This window comes from Hyla sarda, unplaced genomic scaffold (genome assembly GCF_029499605.1).
Source record: "Hyla sarda isolate aHylSar1 unplaced genomic scaffold, aHylSar1.hap1 scaffold_680, whole genome shotgun sequence".
NCBI classification, from domain to species: domain Eukaryota; kingdom Metazoa; phylum Chordata; class Amphibia; order Anura; family Hylidae; genus Hyla; species Hyla sarda.
This window is the reverse complement of record NW_026610698.1, coordinates 91,741-118,296: the sequence shown is the minus strand read 5'-3', so window position 1 is coordinate 118,296 and position 26,556 is coordinate 91,741. Positions and strand designations below refer to the sequence as shown.

The 26,556-nt window shown below is 43.5% G+C and overlaps 1 protein-coding gene across 2 annotated transcripts in view; it reads left to right on the top strand.

Annotated features, from left to right (window-relative positions):
• The window catches only part of LOC130343442 (immunoglobulin superfamily member 3-like), a 96,939-nt gene that overhangs the window by 15,819 nt on the left and 54,564 nt on the right, over nt 1–26,556 (top strand). Inside the window, exon 2 of one of the 2 annotated variants that reach the window (XM_056554353.1) lies at nt 25,261–25,626. In XM_056554353.1, the coding sequence (XP_056410328.1) occupies nt 25,261–25,626 (366 nt within the window). Of the gene's footprint in view, nt 1–25,257; nt 25,627–26,556 lie in introns of both variants that reach the window. The other variant, XM_056554352.1, reaches the window with a different exon arrangement.

The following is a 26,556-nucleotide window of genomic DNA, read 5'->3' as shown; positions in this document are numbered from 1 at the left end:
TACTCACCACTACTCTACTCTTATATACAGGTGACCTCCATATATATACTGTATTCACCACTACTCTACTCTTATATACAGGTGACCTCCATATATATACTGTACTCACCACTACTCTACTCTTATATACAGGTGACCTCCATATATATACTGTACTCACCACTACTCTACTCTTATATACAGGTGCCCTCCATATATATATACTGTACTCACCACTACTCTACTCTTATATACAGGTGACCTCCATATATACACTGTACTTACCACTACTCTACTCTTATATACAGGTGACCTCCATATATATATATATATACTGTACTCACCACTACTCTACTCTTATATACAGGTGACCCCCATATATATATATATATACTGTACTCACCACTACTCTACTCTTATATACAGGTGACCTCCATATATATATATATACTGTACTCACCACTACTCTACTCTTATATACAGGTGACCCCCATATATATATATATATATATATATATATATATATACTGTACTCACCACTACTCTACTCTTATATACAGGTGACCTCCATATATATACTGTACTCACCACTACTCTACTCTTATATACAGGTGACCTCCATATATATATATACTGTACTCATCACTACTCTACTCTTATATACAGGTGACCTCCATATATATACTGTACTCACCACTACTCTACTCTTATATACAGGTGACCTCCATATATATATACTGTATTCACCACTACTCTACTCTTATATACAGGTGACCTCCATATATATACTGTATTCACCACTACTCTACTCTTATATACAGGTGACCTCCATATATATACTGTACTCACCACTACTCTACTCTTATATACAGGTGACCTCCATATATATACTGTACTCACCACTACTCTACTCTTATATACAGGTGACCTCCATATATACACTGTACTCACCACTACTCTTATATACAGGTGACCTCCATATATATACTGTATTCACCACTACTCTACTCTTATATACAGGTGACCTCCATATATATACTGTATTCACCACTACTCTACTCTTATATACAGGTGACCTCCATATATATACTGTATTCACCACTACTCTACTCTTATATACAGGTGACCTCCATATATATACTGTGTTCACCACTACTCTACTCTTATATACAGGTGACCTCCATATATATACTGTATTCACCACTACTCTACTCTTATATACAGGTGACCTCCATATATATACTGTACTCACCACTACTCTACTCTTATATACAGGTGACCTCCATATATATACTGTACTCACCACTACTCTACTCTTATATACAGGTGACCTCCATGTATATATATATATATATATATACTGTACTCACCACTACTCTACTCTTATATACAGGTGACCACCATATATACACTGTACTCACCACTACTCTACTCTTATATACAGGTGACCTCCATATATATATATACTGTATTCACCACTACTCTACTCTTATATACAGGTGACCTCCATATATATACTGTATTCACCACTACTCTACTCTTATATACAGGTGACCTCCATATATATACTGTATTCACCACTACTCTACTCTTATATACAGGTGACCTCCATATATATACTGTATTCACCACTACTCTACTCTTATATACAGGTGACCTCCATATATATACACTGTATTCACCACTACTCTACTCTTATATACAGGTGACCTCCATATATATATACTGTACTCACCACTACTCTACTCTTATATACAGGTGACCCCCATATATATATACTGTACTCACCACTACTCTACTCTTATATACAGGTGACCTCCATATATATACACTGTACTCACCACTACTCTACTCTTATATACAGGTGACCTCCATATATACACTGTACTCACCACTACTCTACTCTTATATACAGGTGACCTCCATATATATATACTGTACTCACCACTACTCTACTCTTATATACAGGTGACCTCCATATATATACTGTACTCACCACTACTCTACTCTTATATACAGGTGACCTCCATATATACACTGTACTCACCACTACTCTACTCTTATATACAGGTGACCTCCATATATATACTGTATTCACCACTACTCTACTCTTATATACAGGTGACCTCCATATATATATACTGTATTCACCACTACGCTACTCTTATATACAGGTGACCTCCATATATACACTGTACTCACCACTACTCTACTCTTATATACAGGTGACCTCCATATATACACTGTACTTACCACTACTCTAGTCTTATATACAGGTGACCTCCATATATATATATATATATACTGTACTCACCACTACTCTACTCTTATATACAGGTGACCTCCATATATATACTGTATTCACCACTACTCTACTCTTATATACAGGTGACCTCCATATATATATATATATACTGTACTCACCACTACTCTACTCTTATATACAGGTGACCTCCATATATATATATATATATATATACTGTATTCACCACTACTCTACTCTTAAATACAGGTGACCTCCATATATATACTGTACTCACCACTACTCTACTCTTATATACAGGTGACCTCCATATATATACTGTACTCACCACTACTCTACTCTTATATACAGGTGACCTCCATATATATATATATATACTGTACTCACCACTACTCTACTCTTATATACAGGTGACCTCCATATATATATATATATATATATATATATATATATATATATACTGTATTCACCACTACTCTACTCTTATATACAGGTGACCTCCATATATATACTGTACTCACCACTACTCTACTCTTATATACAGGTGACCTCCATATATATACTGTACTCACCACTACTCTACTCTTATATACAGGTGACCTCCATATATACACTGTACTCACCACTACTCTACTCTTATATACAGGTGACCTCCATATATATACTGTATTCACCACTACTCTACTCTTATATACAGGTGACCTCCATATATATACTGTATTCACCACTACTCTACTCTTATATACAGGTGACCTCCATATATATACTGTACTCACCACTACTCTACTCTTATATACAGGTGACCCCCATATATATATACTGTACTCACCACTACTCTACTCTTATATACAGGTGACCCCCATATATATATACTGTATTCACCACTACTCTACTCTTATATACAGGTGACCTCCATATATATACTGTATTCACCACTACTCTACTCTTATATACAGGTGACCTCCATATATATATACTGTACTCACCACTACTCTACTCTTATATACAGGTGACCTCCATATATATACTGTATTCACCACTACTCTACTCTTATATACAGGTGACCTCCATATATACACTGTATTCACCACTACTCTACTCTTATATACAGGTGACCTCCATATATATACTGTATTCACCACTACTCTACTCTTATATACAGGTGACCTCCATATATATATACTGTATTCACCACTACTCTACTCTTATATACAGGTGACCTCCATATATATATACTGTACTCACCACTACTCTACTCTTATATACAGGTGACCCCCATATATATATACTGTACTCACCACTACTCTACTCTTATATACAGGTGACCCCCATATATATATATATATATATATATATATATATATATATATATATATATATATACTGTACTCACCACTACTCTACTCTTATATACAGGTGACCTCCATATATACACTGTACTCACCACTACTCTACTCTTATATACAGGTGACCTCCATATATATACTGTATTCACCACTACTCTACTCTTATATACAGGTGACCTCCATATATATATACTGTACTCACCACTACTCTACTCTTATATACAGGTGACCCCCATATATATATATATATATATATATATATATACTGTACTCACCACTACTCTACTCTTATATACAGGTGACCCCCATATATATATACTGTATTCACCACTACGCTACTCTTATATACAGGTAACCTCCACATATATATACTGTATTCACCACTACGCTACTCTTATATACAGGTGACCTCCATATATACACTGTACTCACCACTACTCTACTCTTATATACAGGTGACCTCCATATATACACTGTACTCACCACTACTCTACTCTTATATACAGGTGACCTCCATATATATATACTGTACTCACCACTAGTGTTGCTCGCGAATATTCGCAATTCGAATATTATTCGCGAATATCGCATATTCGCGAATTCGCGAATTTCGCGAATATAGCGCTATATATTCGTAATTACGAATATTCGTTTTTTTTTTTTTTTTTTTTCTTCACAGTACACATCACAGTGATCATCCCTCTCTGCTTCCAGCTTGTGTGGTGTAAAGAAGGCTGTAATACTACTGTGCGAGACTGGCGTGCGGAAATTCGCATATGCGCAGATTAGCATATGCTAATGTTCGCATATGCGAAGTTCCACATACACTAATTTTCGCATGCGCGTATTTTCGCATACGCGAAAATAAAACGAGAATATAACGAATATGCGAATATTCGCGAATATATGACGAATATTCGTCCATATATTCGCGAATATTCGCGAATTCGAATATGGCCTATGCCGCTCAACACTACTCACCACTACTCTACTCTTATATACAGGTGACCTCCATATATATACTGTACTCACCACTACTCTACTCTTATATACAGGTGACCTCCATATATATACTGTACTCACCACTACTCTACTCTTATATACAGGTGACCTCCATATATATATACTGTACTCACCACTACTCTACTCTTATATACAGGTGACCTCCATATATATACTGTATTCACCACTACTCTACTCTTATATACAGGTGACCTCCATATATATACTGTATTCACCACTACTCTACTCTTATATACAGGTGACCTCCATATATATACTGTACTCACCACTACTCTACTCTTATATACAGGTGACCTCCATATATATATACTGTACTCACCACTACTCTACTCTTATATACAGGTGACCTCCATATATATACTGTATTCACCACTACTCTACTCTTATATACAGGTGACCGCCATATATATACCGTATTCACCACTACTCTACTCTTATATACAGGTGACCCCCATATATATACTGTATTCACCACTACTCTACTATTATATACAGGTGCCCTCCATATATATACTGTATTCACCACTACTCTACTCTTATATACAGGTGACCTCCATATATATATACTGTACTCACCACTACTCTACTCTTATATACAGGTGACCTCCATATATATACTGTACTCACCACTACTCTAGTCTTATATACAGGTGACCTCCATATATATATACTGTACTCACCACTACTCTACTCTTATATACAGGTGACCTCCATATATATATATACTGTATTCACCACTACTCTTCTCTTATATATAGGTGACCTCCATATATATACTGTATTCACCACTACTCTACTCTTATATACAGGTGACCTCCATATATATACACTGTACTCACCACTACTCTACTCTTATATACAGGTGACCTCCATATATATACTGTATTCACCACTACTCTACTCTTATATACAGGTGACCTCCATATATATATATACTGTATTCACCACTACTCTACTCTTATATACAGGTGACCTCCATATATATACTGTACTCACCACTACTCTACTCTTATATACAGGTGACCTCCATATATATATATATATATATATATATATATATACTGTACTCACCACTACTCTACTCTTATATACAGGTGACCCCCCATATATTTATACTGTATTCACCACTACTCTACTCTTATATACAGGTGACCTCCATATATATACTGTACTCACCACTACTCTACTCTTATAGACAGGTGACCCCCATATATATATACTGTATTCACCACTACGCTACTCTTATATACAGGTGACCTCCATATATATATACTGTATTCACCACTACGCTACTCTTATATACAGGTGACCTCCATATATACACTGTACTCACCACTACTCTACTCTTATATACAGGTGACCTCCATATATATATATATATACTGTACTCACCACTACTCTACTCTTATATACAGGTGACCTCCATATATATACACTGTACTCACCACTACTCTAGTCTTATATACAGGTGACTTCCATATATACACTGTACTCACCACTACTCTACTCTTATATACAGGTGACCTCCATATATAATATACTGTATTCACCACTACTCTACTCTTATATACAGGTGACCCCCATATATATATACTGTATTCACCACTACTCTACTCTTATATACAGGTGACCTCCATATATATATATACTGTACTCACCACTACTCTACTCTTATATACAGGTGACCTCCATATATATACTGTATTCACCACTACTCTACTCTTATATACAGGTGACCTCCATATATATACTGTATTCACCACTACTCTACTCTTATATACAGGTGACCCCCATATATATATACACTGTATTCACCACTACTCTAGTCTTATATACAGGTGACCTCCATATATATATACTGTACTCACCACTACTCTACTCTTATATACAGGTGACCTCCATATATATATATACTGTATTCACCACTACTCTACTCTTATATACAGGTGACCTCCATATATATACTGTATTCACCACTACTCTACTCTTATATACAGGTGCCCTCCATATATATACTGTATTCACCACTACTCTACTCTTATATACAGGTGACCTCCATATATATACTGTACTCACCACTACTCTACTCTTATATACAGGTGACCTCCATATATATATACTGTATTCACCACTACTCTACTCTTATATACAGGTGACCTCCATATATATACACTGTACTCACCACTACTCTACTCTTATATACAGGTGACCTCCATATATATATACACTGTACTCACCACTACTCTACTCTTATATACAGGTGACCTCCATATATATACACTGTACTCACCACTACTCTACTCTTATATACAGGTGACCTCCATATATATATACTGTATTCACCACTACTCTACTCTTATATACAGGTGACCTCCATATATATACACTGTACTCACCACTACTCTACTCTTATATACAGGTGACCTCCATATATACACTGTACTCACCACTACTCTACTCTTATATACAGGTGACCCCCATATATATATACTGTACTCACCACTACTCTACTCTTATATACAGGTGACCTCCATATATATACTGTACTCACCACTACTCTACTCTTATATACAGGTGACCTCCATATATATACTGTATTCACCACTACTCTACTCTTATATACAGGTGACCTCCATATATATATACTGTATTCACCACTACTCTACTCTTATATACAGGTGACCTCCATATATATACTGTACTCACCACTACTCTACTCTTATATACAGGTGACCTCCATATATACACTGTACTCACCACTACTCTACTCTTATATACAGGTGACCTCCATATATATACTGTATTCACCACTACTCTACTCTTATATACAGGTGACCTCCATATATATACTGTACTCACCACTACTCTACTCTTATATACAGGTGACCTCCATATATACACTGTACTCACCACTACTCTACTCTTATATACAGGTGCCCTCCATATATATACTGTATTCACCACTACTCTACTCTTATATACAGGTGACCTCCATATATATACTGTACTCACCACTACTCTACTCTTATATACAGGTGACCTCCATATATACACTGTACTCACCACTACTCTACTCTTATATACAGGTGCCCTCCATATATATACTGTATTCACCACTACTCTACTCTTATATACAGGTGACCTCCATATATATACTGTATTCACCACTACTCTACTCTTATATACAGGTGACCTCCATATATATACACTGTACTCACCACTACTCTACTCTTATATACAGGTGACCTCCATATATATACTGTACTCACCACTACTCTACTCTTATATACAGGTGACCTCCATATATACACTGTACTCACCACTACTCTACTCTTATATACAGGTGCCCTCCATATATATACTGTATTCACCACTACTCTACTCTTATATACAGGTGACCTCCATATATATATATACTGTATTCACCACTACTCTACTCTTATATACAGGTGCCCTCGATATATATACTGTACTCACCACTACTCTACTCTTATATACAGGTGACCTCCATATATACACTGTACTCACCACTACTCTACTCTTATATACAGGTGCCCTCCATATATATACTGTATTCACCACTACTCTACTCTTATATACAGGTGACCTCCATATATATACTGTACTCACCACTACTCTACTCTTATATACAGGTGACCTCCATATATATATATACTGTACTCACCACTACTCTACTCTTATATACAGGTGCCCTCCATATATATACTGTATTCACCACTACTCTACTCTTATATACAGGTGACCTCCATATATATACTGTATTCACCACTACTCTACTCTTATATACAGGTGACCTCCATATATATACTGTATTCACCACTACTCTACTCTTATATACAGGTGACCTCCATATATATACTGTACTCACCACTACTCTACTCTTATATACAGGTGACCTCCATATATACACTGTACTCACCACTACTCTACTCTTATATACAGGTGACCTCCATATATATATACACTGTATTCACCACTACTCTACTCTTATATACAGGTGACCTCCATATATATACTGTATTCACCACTACTCTACTCTTATATACAGGTGACCTCCATATATATACTGTATTCACCACTACTCTACTCTTATATACAGGTGACCTCCATATATATACACTGTACTCACCACTACTCTACTCTTATATACAGGTGACCTCCATATATATACTGTACTCACCACTACTCTACTCTTATATACAGGTGACCTCCATATATATACTGTATTCACCACTACTCTACTCTTATATACAGGTGACCTCCATATATATACTGTATTCACCACTACTCTACTCTTATATACAGGTGACCTCCATATATATACTGTATTCACCACTACTCTACTCTTATATACAGGTGACCTCCATATATATACTGTACTCACCACTACTCTACTCTTATATACAGGTGACCTCCATATATATATACTGTACTCACCACTACTCTACTCTTATATACAGGTGACCTCCATATATATACTGTATTCACCACTACTCTACTCTTATATACAGGTGACCTCCATATATATACCGTATTCACCACTACTCTACTCTTATATACAGGTGACCCCCATATATATACTGTATTCACCACTACTCTACTATTATATACAGGTGCCCTCCATATATATACTGTATTCACCACTACTCTACTCTTATATACAGGTGACCTCCATATATATATACTGTACTCACCACTACTCTACTCTTATATACAGGTGACCTCCATATATATACTGTACTCACCACTACTCTAGTCTTATATACAGGTGACCTCCATATATATATACTGTACTCACCACTACTCTACTCTTATATACAGGTGACCTCCATATATATATACTGTATTCACCACTACTCTTCTCTTATATATAGGTGACCTCCATATATATACTGTATTCACCACTACTCTACTCTTATATACAGGTGACCTCCATATATATACACTGTACTCACCACTACTCTACTCTTATATACAGGTGACCTCCATATATATACTGTATTCACCACTACTCTACTCTTATATACAGGTGACCTCCATATATATATATACTGTATTCACCACTACTCTACTCTTATATACAGGTGACCTCCATATATATACTGTACTCACCACTACTCTACTCTTATATACAGGTGACCTCCATATATATATATATATATATATATATATATATATATATATACTGTACTCACCACTACTCTACTCTTATATACAGGTGACCCCCCATATATTTATACTGTATTCACCACTACTCTACTCTTATATACAGGTGACCTCCATATATATACTGTACTCACCACTACTCTACTCTTATAGACAGGTGACCCCCATATATATATACTGTATTCACCACTACGCTACTCTTATATACAGGTGACCTCCATATATATATACTGTATTCACCACTACGCTACTCTTATATACAGGTGACCTCCATATATACACTGTACTCACCACTACTCTACTCTTATATACAGGTGACCTCCATATATATATATATATACTGTACTCACCACTACTCTACTCTTATATACAGGTGACCTCCATATATATACACTGTACTCACCACTACTCTAGTCTTATATACAGGTGACTTCCATATATACACTGTACTCACCACTACTCTACTCTTATATACAGGTGACCTCCATATATATACTGTATTCACCACTACTCTACTCTTATATACAGGTGACCCCCATATATATATACTGTATTCACCACTACTCTACTCTTATATACAGGTGACCTCCATATATATATATACTGTACTCACCACTACTCTACTCTTATATACAGGTGACCTCCATATATATACTGTATTCACCACTACTCTACTCTTATATACAGGTGACCTCCATATATATACTGTATTCACCACTACTCTACTCTTATATACAGGTGACCCCCATATATATATACACTGTACTCACCACTACTCTAGTCTTATATACAGGTGACCTCCATATATATATACTGTACTCACCACTACTCTACTCTTATATACAGGTGACCTCCATATATATATATACTGTATTCACCACTACTCTACTCTTATATACAGGTGACCTCCATATATATACTGTATTCACCACTACTCTACTCTTATATACAGGTGCCCTCCATATATATACTGTATTCACCACTACTCTACTCTTATATACAGGTGACCTCCATATATATACTGTACTCACCACTACTCTACTCTTATATACAGGTGACCTCCATATATATATACTGTATTCACCACTACTCTACTCTTATATACAGGTGACCTCCATATATATACACTGTACTCACCACTACTCTACTCTTATATACAGGTGACCTCCATATATATATACACTGTACTCACCACTACTCTACTCTTATATACAGGTGACCTCCATATATATACACTGTACTCACCACTACTCTACTCTTATATACAGGTGACCTCCATATATATATACTGTATTCACCACTACTCTACTCTTATATACAGGTGACCTCCATATATATACACTGTACTCACCACTACTCTACTCTTATATACAGGTGACCTCCATATATACACTGTACTCACCACTACTCTACTCTTATATACAGGTGACCCCCATATATATATACTGTACTCACCACTACTCTACTCTTATATACAGGTGACCTCCATATATATACTGTACTCACCACTACTCTACTCTTATATATACAGGTGACCTCCATATATATACTGTATTCACCACTACTCTACTCTTATATACAGGTGACCTCCATATATATATACTGTATTCACCACTACTCTACTCTTATATACAGGTGACCTCCATATATATACTGTACTCACCACTACTCTACTCTTATATACAGGTGACCTCCATATATACACTGTACTCACCACTACTCTACTCTTATATACAGGTGACCTCCATATATATACTGTATTCACCACTACTCTACTCTTATATACAGGTGACCTCCATATATATACTGTACTCACCACTACTCTACTCTTATATACAGGTGACCTCCATATATACACTGTACTCACCACTACTCTACTCTTATATACAGGTGCCCTCCATATATATACTGTATTCACCACTACTCTACTCTTATATACAGGTGACCTCCATATATATACTGTACTCACCACTACTCTACTCTTATATACAGGTGACCTCCATATATACACTGTACTCACCACTACTCTACTCTTATATACAGGTGCCCTCCATATATATACTGTATTCACCACTACTCTACTCTTATATACAGGTGACCTCCATATATATACTGTATTCACCACTACTCTACTCTTATATACAGGTGACCTCCATATATATACACTGTACTCACCACTACTCTACTCTTATATACAGGTGACCTCCATATATATACTGTACTCACCACTACTCTACTCTTATATACAGGTGACCTCCATATATACACTGTACTCACCACTACTCTACTCTTATATACAGGTGCCCTCCATATATATACTGTATTCACCACTACTCTACTCTTATATACAGGTGACCTCCATATATATATATACTGTATTCACCACTACTCTACTCTTATATACAGGTGCCCTCGATATATATACTGTACTCACCACTACTCTACTCTTATATACAGGTGACCTCCATATATACACTGTACTCACCACTACTCTACTCTTATATACAGGTGCCCTCCATATATATACTGTATTCACCACTACTCTACTCTTATATACAGGTGACCTCCATATATATATACTGTATTCACCACTACTCTACTCTTATATACAGGTGACCTCCATATATATACTGTACTCACCACTACTCTACTCTTATATACAGGTGACCTCCATATATATATATATACTGTACTCACCACTACTCTACTCTTATATACAGGTGCCCTCCATATATATACTGTATTCACCACTACTCTACTCTTATATACAGGTGACCTCCATATATATACTGTATTCACCACTACTCTACTCTTATATACAGGTGACCTCCATATATATACTGTATTCACCACTACTCTACTCTTATATACAGGTGACCTCCATATATATACTGTATTCACCACTACTCTACTCTTATATACAGGTGACCTCCATATATATACACTGTACTCACCACTACTCTACTCTTATATACAGGTGACCTCCATATATATACTGTACTCACCACTACTCTACTCTTATATACAGGTGACCTCCATATATATACTGTATTCACCACTACTCTACTCTTATATACAGGTGACCTCCATATATATACTGTATTCACCACTACTCTACTCTTATATACAGGTGACCTCCATATATATACTGTATTCACCACTACTCTACTCTTATATACAGGTGACCTCCATATATATACTGTATTCACCACTACTCTACTCTTATATACAGGTGACCTCCATATATACACTGTACTCACCACTACTCTACTCTTATATACAGGTGACCTCCATATATATATATATACTGTACTCACCACTACTCTACTCTTGACTAGGGGATCTGCTACTTGCTCTGTGACCCCTGTACCACCCTGCCACCCCCATCAATAACCACATTACAACACTTATTTTGGTGGAAAAGGCCACAGCGGCCACATTTATTACATAAACCATAATAACATAAAATAAATATATACTTTAACTTTACAATAACACAGAAACAGTCGGGTAAACATTACCCATTAACATTATAACATTTACAAATCATAGTGCATAACATTGTAAACAGTTTTCCATTTCCTACCCCAAAGGTAAGGGGACCTGAAGGCAACCTGAGTTATTCCCCGGGCTCCTACTTTGCCCTTGGCCGTAAATCAACGACCCAAGGACACCCCCTTCAGAGCCCCCGTTTTCCACCTCAACCGCTGAGGTGTCACCAGTGACTGGGGCACCGCCCCCAGCCCTACCACACCATTCTGTTCACACCTCACTCCAATTCTCCATCAAGTGCCTCCAGGTCCCCCTCCCCCACTACCTGCCACGACGGCCTTGTGTGACTCCTCACTCACGGCCGGCCACCCCACAACCCGACTGCTCTCACCACCACCTCCCTAATCTCCAGAACCCACAAATCCATCCCCAAGGGGTTCAGATGGACCCCGTCAGCGTCCATAAAATCCCAGGAAGGACTCTCCAACTCCCGGTGGCGCACTACCAGGCCCCCATTCCGCGCCATGAAACGACTCACCACCCTATTAACCTTGGCCCTCGCCTTATTCAGTCGGATGACCGAACGCGCCTCCCTCCACTTGAACCGCGCCACAATGTCCGACCAGGCCACCACGATCCCGGGGAAGGACGACCAGATCCGCAGCATGTCCAATTTAATATCCCTCATCAAGGCTCTGGCTGTCCGACCCCCAAGATCATTGCCGCCCAGGTGGACTACCAACACGTTGGGGGGCCTGTCCAGCGCCGCATGTGTTTGCAAGAGGGGGAGCAGTCCCGCCCACTGCAAACCCCCTTGACCAATCCACCGCACCTGAGCCTGTTCCCTGTCCAGACCCAACTGCCTCCCAGCCGGGCGAACATCAGCGCGCGAGGCCCCACGCCTCACGTACGAATGTCCCACGATCCAGACCAAGCACGGCTGACCCCCTGTAAGACACAAACACGAAAAACAACCCATCACTATCCCTGCCTTACTCCCCACATATATCGTCCATAAAACAAAACAAAACCCCACAGTAAGACACGCCCACCCCCTACAACATCTGTGGGCACACATATAACCGGAACCGATCAGATTCCCACCTCCCAATCCTCCGTATCGCATCAGGCCCCAAACCCCACCGCGACGCCTCCGTAGCCGCTCCTATCCGAAAGGAGTGCGAGCTGAACCCACCCGCATCCTTCCCCAGCCTTTCCAGGCAAAAACGGAAAACCCGCACAAATTGGAACCGGGACAAAAATTCCCCGTTCGCATGAACCAGCAGAGGGCCCCCCATCACCGTCCGAACCCCCAAGTACTCCCGAAAACAATGCACCGGACACATGCCCCCACCACCCAACTCCGCCAACCGTACAGCAAAACCCTTCCCCAGCTGGTCCGTTTTGGACCTGCGCACCTTACACACTAACACAGAACCGTCCAAGCAAACATCCCCAAACAACAAACCTCCCACCCGAACCTTACTAGGCGCGACCAACTCCGAAACCCGGAACGCCCCAAAAAACGCCAGCGAGAAAGCCAGCCGAAACAGCAACACCTCAAAAACAGACGAGCACACCGTCCCCAAGACCCCCCCTATCTCCGCCAGCAGCTGGAAAGAAACGGGCCGCCGAGCATCACGCTGCACCACCCCTCTCCGAAAACCCCTGGCAGCCAAACGCACCCTAAACGATTTAGTGACATCAGACAACCCCTGACACCTAAACCAGAACCCCAGGGCCGCCATCCGGCGGCTCAATCCCGACGGGGACACTCCATCCCCAAACAATCTCCCAACGTAAAACAAAACTGCCACTTCCCAATCCCCGTCACTCAAAACCCCCAACTCCGCCACCAAAAGCTCCCATTCCCGCCAACACTTACTATACCCCGCCCAGGTGCTATCACAGACCGACCGACGAATCAAGGCAAAGGCCGTTCTCAAACCACTTGCCATAACTCCTCCGGACAGGGGATCCCCTGCGACTCCGCCTCCGGCGCCAGCTCCCGAAACCTGTCCCACTGAAAACGAGAGAGAGAGTCAGCAATCTCATTACAGATCCCCGGGACATGCATAGCCACAAACTGCGCGTTCAACAATAAACAGCTTAACACCAAACGCCTTAACAGCCTCACCACCGGAGGCGATCTCGCCGTTTGTGCGTTCACTGCCTGTACCACCCCCAGGTTGTCACACCGCAAAACAGATCTTCCGATTGCGCAACTGCTCCCCCCAAATCTCCACCGCCACCACAATCGGAAAAAGTTCCAGCAGCGCCAAGTTGCGCACCAAACCGCCCTCCCGCCATGCCATCGGCCATTCCCCCGTGCACCACTGACCCTGGAAATAAGCGCCGAAGCCACAGCTACCCGACGCGTCCGTGAACAGTTCCATGTCCCAGTTGGACACTTGCCGTTCCATGATAATCGACCGCCCGTTATACCTGTCCAAGAATTCCCGCCAAATCCCCAAGTCCGCCCGTAAATCCGCGGACAATCGCACAAAGTGATTCGGCCGTCGCACACCTGCCGTAGCACCCGCCAAACGCCTACAAAAAAACCCGCCCCATGGGCATAATGCGGCACGCAAAATTGAGGCGGCCTAACAACGACTGCAAGTCCCTCAACTTAATCTTCCGAGTCAGCAATGCCCCTTCAATCGCCCCCTTCAAATCCTGAAGCTTGTCATCCGGCAATCTACACTCAAAAGCCACCGTGTCAATGACAATGCCCAGGAATTTTAACGCTGTGGATGGCCCCTCCGTCTTGTCGGGTGCCAAAGGCACCCCGAAGCAGGCCGCCACCCTCTCCATCGTTTGCAGCAGAATCGCGCAAGTCGCCCTACCAGCCTGACCCACGAATAAGAAATCGTCGAGGTAATGCAGCACCGAAGGCACCTGAGCCTCCGATCGCACCACCCATTCTAAAAACGTGCTAAAAAACTCAAAAAACGAACAAGAAATAGAACAGCCCATAGGAAGGCAACGATCCACAAAAAACTGTCCCTCCCAACAACACCCCAACAACTCAAAACTGTCCGGATGGACCGGAAGGAGCCGAAATGCAGCCTCAATATCCGTTTTCGCCAACAGCGCGCCCCTGCCGTACCGCCTCACCCACTCAACCGCCGCATCGAAAGACGTGTATGACACCGCGCACAGCGCCGGGTCGATACCGTCATTTACCGACTCTCCTTCCGGAAAGGAGAGGTGGTGAATGAGCCGAAACTTGTTCGGCTCCTTCTTGGGAACCACCCCCAGCGGAGAAATCCTCAAGTTCGGCAGCGGCGGGGCCGCAAACGGCCCCACCATCCTACCCAGCTCCACTTCCTTAAACAACTTGGCTGACACCACGTCCGGATGACCCAATGCCGACGTCAATTTGCGCACCACCCCCAAGTCCCTAACCGGCGAACACGGAATACGAAAACCCTCTGAAAACCCCTTCTTCAACAACTCCGCCACCCGCCTATTTGGGTACGCCTCTAGAAAAGGAAGCATCCTTTCCACCCTCACCGGCGTGACCCCCTTTTGCCTCAACATCTCCGCCCTTACCCTTCCCTTTTCGAAAACACCGCGACAGACCATGGGCACCTCCGCAACCGGAGCACTCATGACGGAATCTGCATGTCTCCCCAAACTTGCACTGGCCCTCATTAAATTGCCAGCAACACCCTTTTGCCGCACCGGCCGGCCGACCAGACCCAGCCCCAGACCCGCCGGCCCCCTCCCGAAAGGACTGCTGTCCCCCTGGAGCGCGCGGCGCCGCCATGAGTTTCATCCACAAGCTGATATCCTTGTGGTCCCACCGCAGCGAGGGGCGCACCGCCTTGCGCTGCCGAAACTGCTCGTCATATCGCAGCCAAGCGGTGCCCCCATATGTCCTATAGGCTTCCCCAACCGAATCGAGATAGCAAAAAAGGCCGGAACAATTATCCGGCGCTTTCTCGCCAATAACGCTCGCCAAGATGGCAAACGCCTGTAGCCAATTATTAAACGTCCGAGGTATCAGCCGATACCGCCGGCGTTCCTCCTCCTCCTTCTTTGACTCGTCCGGTTTAACCCTATCCAGGTTGAACTTCTCTAATGGGAGCAGCGAAAAAATTTCAACATACTCCCCTTTCCAGATCCGCTCCCGAACCTCCGCCTTCAAATGCGCACCCAGGGGCCCCTCAAAACAGACATAGACTTCCCCTTTTGCCGAATCCGCCAGACGCACTTCATCCACAACCTTATCCCCCGCCTTCCCAGCCGCCGTACCAGGGACCGGCTGCCCACCGTCCCCACTCCCAACCGTGACCGACGTGGACCCCCCTTCGGCCACCCCAGCACCGCCGCTCGCCCATACCGCCGCCGGCGACCCCGCCCCCGGAGCAGCCCTATCATGCAACAGATCCCGGACATCCCGCAGTAAAGAAGACAAACCCTCCCACAACCCCCCCCCAACCCCAGACCCCAAAGCAGCATTCCACTCACCCAACCTCTCTGGGGCGGACAGCCCAGCGGTCGCCGCTCCTCCTTGACCTCGACGCGTCGCGCCTCCTCCAGATCTCACTCCAGACAGTTCTTGACCCGTCGCACCGCCTCCCCGGGCGGCCGCTGGCGGCACCACCACACTGGCCACCGCAGGTCGCAGGTCATCGCTTTCGTCCCCGGCGACATCCTCCGCAGCTGAGACGGGAGAGGCTCCGCCTCCATCCCTCTCGTCTCCAGATATCTCCTCGCTGGTGCATGTAGCCCTGGGGGCGGAGCCAGCCACACGCTCCCCCCGTGCCTCCCGAACAAAAGCCAGACGCCGTCTTGGAGACGGATCCTGCCGGCGCCTCGTCCCTTCAGGCGCCGCAGTGTGTCCCGAGGTCCGTCCGCAGGCCCTCCGGACCCCATCAGCCTCCAGCTCCGCACCCCGCCGGGCCGCTGGCGATACCCTCCCGTCCACTTCCGACCGCCGGGCCCTCCCAGTGCACGGAGCCTCCGCACTGGGACCAGCCGTCAGTAGCTCCGCCTCTCCCCTCCTGGAGCGTCTTCTTGCAGAGCGCCCCTGCTCTGCACGCGCCGGTACCACCACTCCCCTCCCCAGCCCGAGATTCCTCCCGGCAGACTCACCGCACTCAGATGTGGGAGCAGCTGCAGGCCTCACCGGAGGGTCCCTGGCGGGGCTCTCCTGCCGGCGCCGGGAGCGTGGGATCGCGTCTGGGCTCACTCTGGACGGCGCCCTGGACCTCCTCCCGCTCGTCCGCGGAGGCGCTGCGATCGCAGCCGACGTCCCGGCCGCATCGCCGTGGAGCTGCTGATCCAGCCATCCCGTGCCTCTCCTCCGGAGCTCCTCTCTCACCCGCCAGATCGCCGCTTCCAAGTCCGCCATCTGCAACGCCGGTCCCGCAGCCCGTAGCAGCTCCAACTTCCTTCCACGCTTCTTGAGGTAAAGAGGGGCCCTTCCGGTTCCGGACCTCCTTTTAACCCCTCCGACCTCTTCCTTAACTCCCCCTCCTCTATGCCCCCACCTTCCCCTGACCTGCCTTTGACCCCTATCTTATTTTTCCCGCTGCGCTGCCCCCTGTCATGTGCCCCCTCCTCTCCTACTTCGCTTCCGATACGGGGCCTTTCTTATATACAGGTGACCTCCATATATATACTGTACTCACCACTACTCTACTCTTATATACAGGTGACCTCCATATATATATACTGTACTCACCACTACTCTACTCTTATATACAGGTGACCTCCATATATATATACTGTATTCACCACTACTCTACTCTTATATACAGGTGACCTCCATATATATATACTGTATTCACCACTACTCTACTCTTATATACAGGTGACCTCCATATATATATACACTGTACTCACCACTACTCTACTCTTATATACAGGTGACCCCCATATATATACTGTACTCACCACTACTCTACTCTTATATACAGGTGACCTCCATATATATATACTGTATTCACCACTACTCTACTCTTATATACAGGTGACCTCCATATATATACACTGTACTCACCACTACTCTACTCTTATATACAGGTGACCTCCATATATACACTGTACTCACCACTACTCTACTCTTATATACAGGTGCCCTCCATATATATACTGTATTCACCACTACTCTACTCTTATATACAGGTGACCCCCATATATATACTGTATTCACCACTACTCTACTCTTATATACAGGTGACCTCCATATATATACTGTATTCACCACTACTCTACTCTTATATACAGGTGACCTCCATATATATACTGTATTCACCACTACTCTACTCTTATATACAGGTGACCCCCATATATATACTGTACTCACCACTACTCTACTCTTATATACAGGTGACCTCCATATATACACTGTACTCACCACTACTCTACTCTTATATACAGGTGACCTCCATATATATACTGTATTCACCACTACTCTACTCTTATATACAGGTGACCTCCATATATATACTGTATTCACCACTACTCTACTCTTATATACAGGTGACCCCCATATATATATACTGTATTCACCACTACTCTACTCTTATATACAGGTGACCTCCATATATATACTGTATTCACCACTACTCTACTCTTATATACAGGTGACCTCCATATATATACTGTATTCACCACTACTCTACTCTTATATACAGGTGACCCCCATATATATATACTGTACTCACCACTACTCTACTCTTATATACAGGTGACCTCCATATATATACTGTACTCACCACTACTCTACTCTTATATACAGGTGACCTCCATATATATATACTGTACTCACCACTACTCTACTCTTATATACAGGTGACCCCCATATATATATATATATATATATATATATATATATATATATATATATATACTGTACTCACCACTACTCTACTCTTATATACAGGTGACCCCCATATATATATATTGTATTCACCACTACGCTACTCTTATATACAGGTGACCTCCATATATATATACTGTATTCACCACTACGCTACTCTTATATACAGGTGACCTCCATATATATATACTGTATTCACCACTACGCTACTCTTATATACAGGTGACCTCCATATATATATACTGTATTCACCACTACTCTACTCTTATATACAGGTGACCTCCATATATATACTGTACTCACCACTACTCTACTCTTATATACAGGTGACCTCCATATATATATACTGTACTCACCACTACTCTACTCTTATATACAGGTGACCCCCATATATATATATATATATATATATATATATATATATATATATATACTGTACTCACCACTACTCTACTCTTATATACAGGTGACCTCCATATATATACTGTACTCACCACTACTCTACTCTTATATACAGGTGACCTCCATATATATACTGTATTCACCACTACTCTACTCTTATATACAGGTGACCTCCATATATATATACTGTACTCACCACTACTCTACTCTTATATACAGGTGACCTCCATATATATATACTGTATTCACCACTACTCTACTCTTATATACAGGTGACCTCCATATATATACTGTACTCACCACTACTCTAGTCTTATATACAGGTGACCTCCATATATACACTGTACTCACCACTACTCTACTCTTATATACAGGTGACCTCCATATATATATATATACTGTATTCACCACTACTCTACTCTTATATACAGGTGACCCCCATATATATATACTGTACTCACCACTACTCTACTCTTATATACAGGTGACCTCCATATATATATATACTGTACTCACCACTACTCTACTCTTATATACAGGTGACCCCCATATATATACTGTACTCACCACTACTCTACTCTTATATACAGGTGACCTCCATATATATACTGTACTCACCACTACTCTAGTCTTATATACAGGTGACCCCCATATATATATACTGTACTCACCACTACTCTACTCTTATATACAGGTGACCTCCATATATATACTGTACTCACCACTACTCTACTCTTATATACAGGTGACCTCCATATATATATACTGTACTCACCACTACTCTACTCTTATATACAGGTGACCCCCATATATATATATATATATATATATATATATATATATATACTGTACTCACCACTACTCTACTCTTATATACAGGTGACCCCCATATATATATATATATACTGTATTCACCACTACGCTACTCTTATATACAGGTGACCTCCATATATATACTGTATTCACCACTACTCTACTCTTATATACAGGTGACCTCCATATATATATACTGTATTCACCACTACGCTACTCTTATATACAGGTGACCTCCATATATATATACTGTATTCACCACTACTCTACTCTTATATACAGGTGACCTCCATATATATATATATATATATATACTGTACTCACCACTACTCTACTCTTATATACAGGTGACCTCCATATATATATACTGTACTCACCACTACTCTACTCTTATATACAGGTGACCCCCATATATATATATATATACTGTATTCACCACTACGCTACTCTTATATACAGGTGACCTCCATATATATATACTGTATTCACCACTACTCTACTCTTATATACAGGTGACCTCCATATATATATATATATATATACTGTACTCACCACTACTCTACTCTTATATACAGGTGACCTCCATATATATATATTGTACTCACCACTACTCTAGTCTTATATACAGGTGACCTCCATATATACACTGTACTCACCACTACTCTACTCTTATATACAGGTGACCTCCATATATATATATACTGTATTCACCACTACTCTACTCTTATATACAGGTGACCCCCATATATATATACACTGTACTCACCACTACTCTACTCTTATATACAGGTGACCTCCATATATATACTGTACTCACCACTACGCTACTCTTATATACAGGTGACCTCCATATATCTACTGTACTCACCACTACTCTACTCTTATATACAGGTGACCTCCATATATCTACTGTACTCACCACTACTCTAGTCTTATATACAGGTGACCTCCATATATATACTGTACTCACCACTACTCTAGTCTTATATACAGGTGACCTCCATATATACACTGTACTCACCACTACTCTACTCTTATATACAGGTGACCTCCATATATATATATACTGTATTCACCACTACTCTACTCTTATATACAGGTGACCTCCATATATATACTGTACTCACCACTACTCTACTCTTATATACAGGTGACCTCCATATATATACTGTATTCACCACTACTCTACTCTTATATACAGGTGACCTCCATATATATACTGTACTCACCACTACTCTACTCTTATATACAGGTGACCTCCATATATATACTGTATTCACCACTACTCTACTCTTATATACAGGTGACCTCCATATATATACTGTACTCACCACTACTCTACTCTTATATACAGGTGACCTCCATATATATACACTGTACTCACCACTACTCTACTCTTATATACAGGTGACCTCCATATATATACTGTACTCACCACTACTCTACTCTTATATACAGGTGACCTCCATATATATACTGTACTCACCACTACTCTAGTCTTATATACAGGTGACCTCCATATATATATATATATATATATACTGTACTCACCACTACTCTACTCTTATATACAGGTGACCTCCATATATACACTGTACTCACCACTACTCTACTCTTATATACAGGTGACCTCCATATATATATACTGTACTCACCACTACTCTACTCTTATATACAGGTGACCCCCATATATATATATATATATATATATATATATATATATATATATATACTGTACTCACCACTACTCTACTCTTATATACAGGTGACCTCCATATATATACTGTACTCACCACTACTCTACTCTTATATACAGGTGACCCCCATATATATATATATATATATATATATACTGTACTCACCACTACTCTACTCTTATATACAGGTGACCCCCATATATATACTGTACTCACCACTACTCTACTCTTATATACAGGTGACCCCCATATATATATACTGTATTCACCACTACTCTACTCTTATATAAAGGTGACCCCCATATATATACTGTACTCACCACTACTGCGGCAGGGTCAGGTTCCCGTATGATCCGGCTGGGTCGGGTTCCCCTATGATCCGGCAGGGTCGGGTTCCCATATGATCCGGCTGGGTGGGGTTCCCCTATGATCCGGCAGGGTGGGGTAACCCTTTGATCCGGCAGGGTGGGGTAACCCTATGATCTGGCAGGGTGGGGTTCCCCTATGATCCGGCAGGGTGGGGTTCCCCTATGATCCGGCAGGGTCGGGTTCCCCTATGATCCGGCTGGGTGGGGTTCCCCTATGATCCGGCAGGGTCGGGTTCCCCGATGATCCGGCAGGGTCGGGTTCCCCTATGATCCGGCAGGGTCGGGTTCCCCTATGATCCGGCAGGGTCGGGTTCCCCTATGATCCGGCAGGGTCGGGTTCCCCTATGATCCGGCAGGGTCGGGTTCCCGTATGATCCGGCTGGGTGGGGTTCCCCTATGATCCGGCAGGGTGGGGTAACCCTATGATCCGGCAGGGTGGGGTAACCCTATGATCCGGCAGGGTGGTGTAACCCTTTGATCCGGCAGGGTGGGGTAACCCTATGATCCGGCAGGGTGGGGTTCCCCTATGATCCGGCAGGGTGGGGTTCCCCTATGATCCGGCAGGGTCGGGTTCCCCTATGATCCGGCAGGGTCGGGTTCCCCTCTGATCCGGCAGGGTCGGGTTCCCCTATGATCCGGCAGGGTCGGGTTCCCCTATGATCCGGCAGGGTCGGGTTCCCCTATGATCCGGCAGGGTCGGGTTCCCCTATGATCCGGCAGGGTCGGGTTCCCCTATGATCCGGCAGGGTGGGGTAACCCTATGATCCGGCAGGGTGGGGTAACCCTATGATCCGGCAGGGTGGGGTTCCCCTATGAACCGGCAGGGTGGGGTTCCCCTATGATCCGTCAGGGTCGGGTTCCCCTATGATCCGGCAGGGTCGGGTTCCCCTATGATCCGGCAGGGTCGGGTTCCCCTATGATCCGGCAGGGTCGGGTTCCCCTATGATCCGGCAGGGTCGGGTTCCCCTATGATCCGGCAGGGTCGGGTTCCCCTATGATCCGGCAGGGTCGGGTTCCCCTATGATCCGGCAGGGTCGGGTTCCCCTATGATCCGGCAGGGTCGGGTTCCCCTATGATCCGGCAGGGTCGGGTTCCCCTATGATCCGGCAGGGTCGGGTTCCCCTATGATCCGGCAGGGTCGGGTTCCCCAATGATCCGGCAGGGTCGGGTTCCCCTATGATCCGGCAGGGTCGGGTTCCCCTATGATCCGGCAGGGTCGGGTTCCCCTCTGATCCGGCAGGGTCGGGTAACCCTATGATCCGGCAGGGTCGGGTAACCCTATGATCCGGCAGGGTCGGGTTCCCCTATGATCCGGCAGGGTCGGGTTCCCCTATGATCCGGCAGGGTCGGGTTCCCCTCTGATCCGGCAGGGTCGGGTAACCCTATGATCCGGCAGGGTCGGGTTCCCCTATGATCCGGCAGGGTCGGGTTCCCCTATGATCCGGCAGGGTCGGGTAACCCTATGATCCGGCAGGGTCGGGTAACCCTATGATCCGGCAGGGTGGGGTTCCCCTATGATCCGGCAGGGTGGGGTTCCCCTATGATCCGGCTGGGTGGGGTTCCCCTATGATCCGGCTGGGTGGGGTTCCCCTATGATCCGGCTGGGTGGGGTTCCCCTATGATCCGGCAGGGTGGGGTAACCCTATGATCCGGCAGGGTGGGGTTCCCCTATGATCCGGCAGGGTGGGGTTCCCCTATGATCCGGCAGGGTCGGGTTCCCCTATGATCCGGCAGGGTCGGGTTCCCCTATGATCCGGCTGGGTGGGGTTCCCCTATGATCCGGCTGGGTGGGGTTCCCCTATGATCCGGCAGGGTCGGTTTTCTTTGTTGTTACCTCTATTCTCTCCTCCAGCAGGTGGCGCTCTCTCTCAGGTCCATGTTCCTCAGGGCCCCCTTTTGCGGGTGGAGGGCTCGGCGGTTGCCCTGTGGTGTAATTCCAGCGGGCCCCTGGTGAGTGGCTTTGAGTGGTCGGTGATCCCCGCACATCCCCCCAGACATCGGCTGCAGATTGTCAGCTCTGTGGACCAGGACTTCTCGTACGCGGTGTACAGGGACCGGGTGACGGTCAGGAGGGAGATCTACCTGGAGAAGGTGAGAAGAGACGCCAGCAGACTCCACCTCCTCCGCCTCCAGGCCAGGGACACGGGCGACTACGAGTGCTACGCCCCAAACACCCCGCACACCTACTACGGGGGCCACAGCGCCAATGTCCGGCTGACAGGTGAGTGAACGGACCCCATAACCTGGAGACACCTACAAAAGCCTATAATGTCCCCTCCTCCACAAGATCTGATCATTATATAACTCCTCCCACTGCTCTCTATAACTCCTCCCACTACTCTTAATAACTCCTCCCACTACTCTCAATAACTCCTCCCACTGCTTAGTATAACTCCTCCACAACATCTGCTCATTATATATATAACTCCTCCCACTGCTCTCTATAACTCCTCCCACTGCTCTCTATAACTCCTCCCACTGCTTAGTATAACTCCTCCACAACATCTGCTCATTACATATATAACTCCTCCCACTGCTCTCTATAACTCCTCCCACTGCTCTCTATAACTCCTCCCACTACTCTCAATAACTCCTCCCACTGCTTAGTATAACTCCTCCACAACATCTGCTCATTATATATATAACTCCTCCCACTGCTCTCTATAACTCCTCCCACTGCTCTCTATAACTCCTCCCACTACTCTCTATAACTCCTCCCACTGCTTAGTATAACTCCTCCACAACATCTGCTCATTACATATATAACTCCTCCCACTGCTCTCTATAACTCCTCCCACTGCTCTCTATAACTCCTCCCATTACTCTCAATAACTCCTCCCACTGCTTAGTATAACTCCTCCACAACATCTGCTCATTATATATATAACTCCTCCCACTGCTCTCTATAACTCCTCCCACTGCTCAGTATAACTCCTCCACAACATCTGCTCATTATATATATAACTCCTCCCACTGCTCAGCATAACTCCTCCCACTGCTCTCTATAACTCATCCCACTGCTCAGTATAACTCCTCCACAACATCTGCTCATTATATATATAACTCCTCCCACTGCTCAGTATAACTCCTCCCACTGCTCAGCATAACTCCTCCCACTGCTCTCTATAACTCATCCCACTGCTCAGTATAA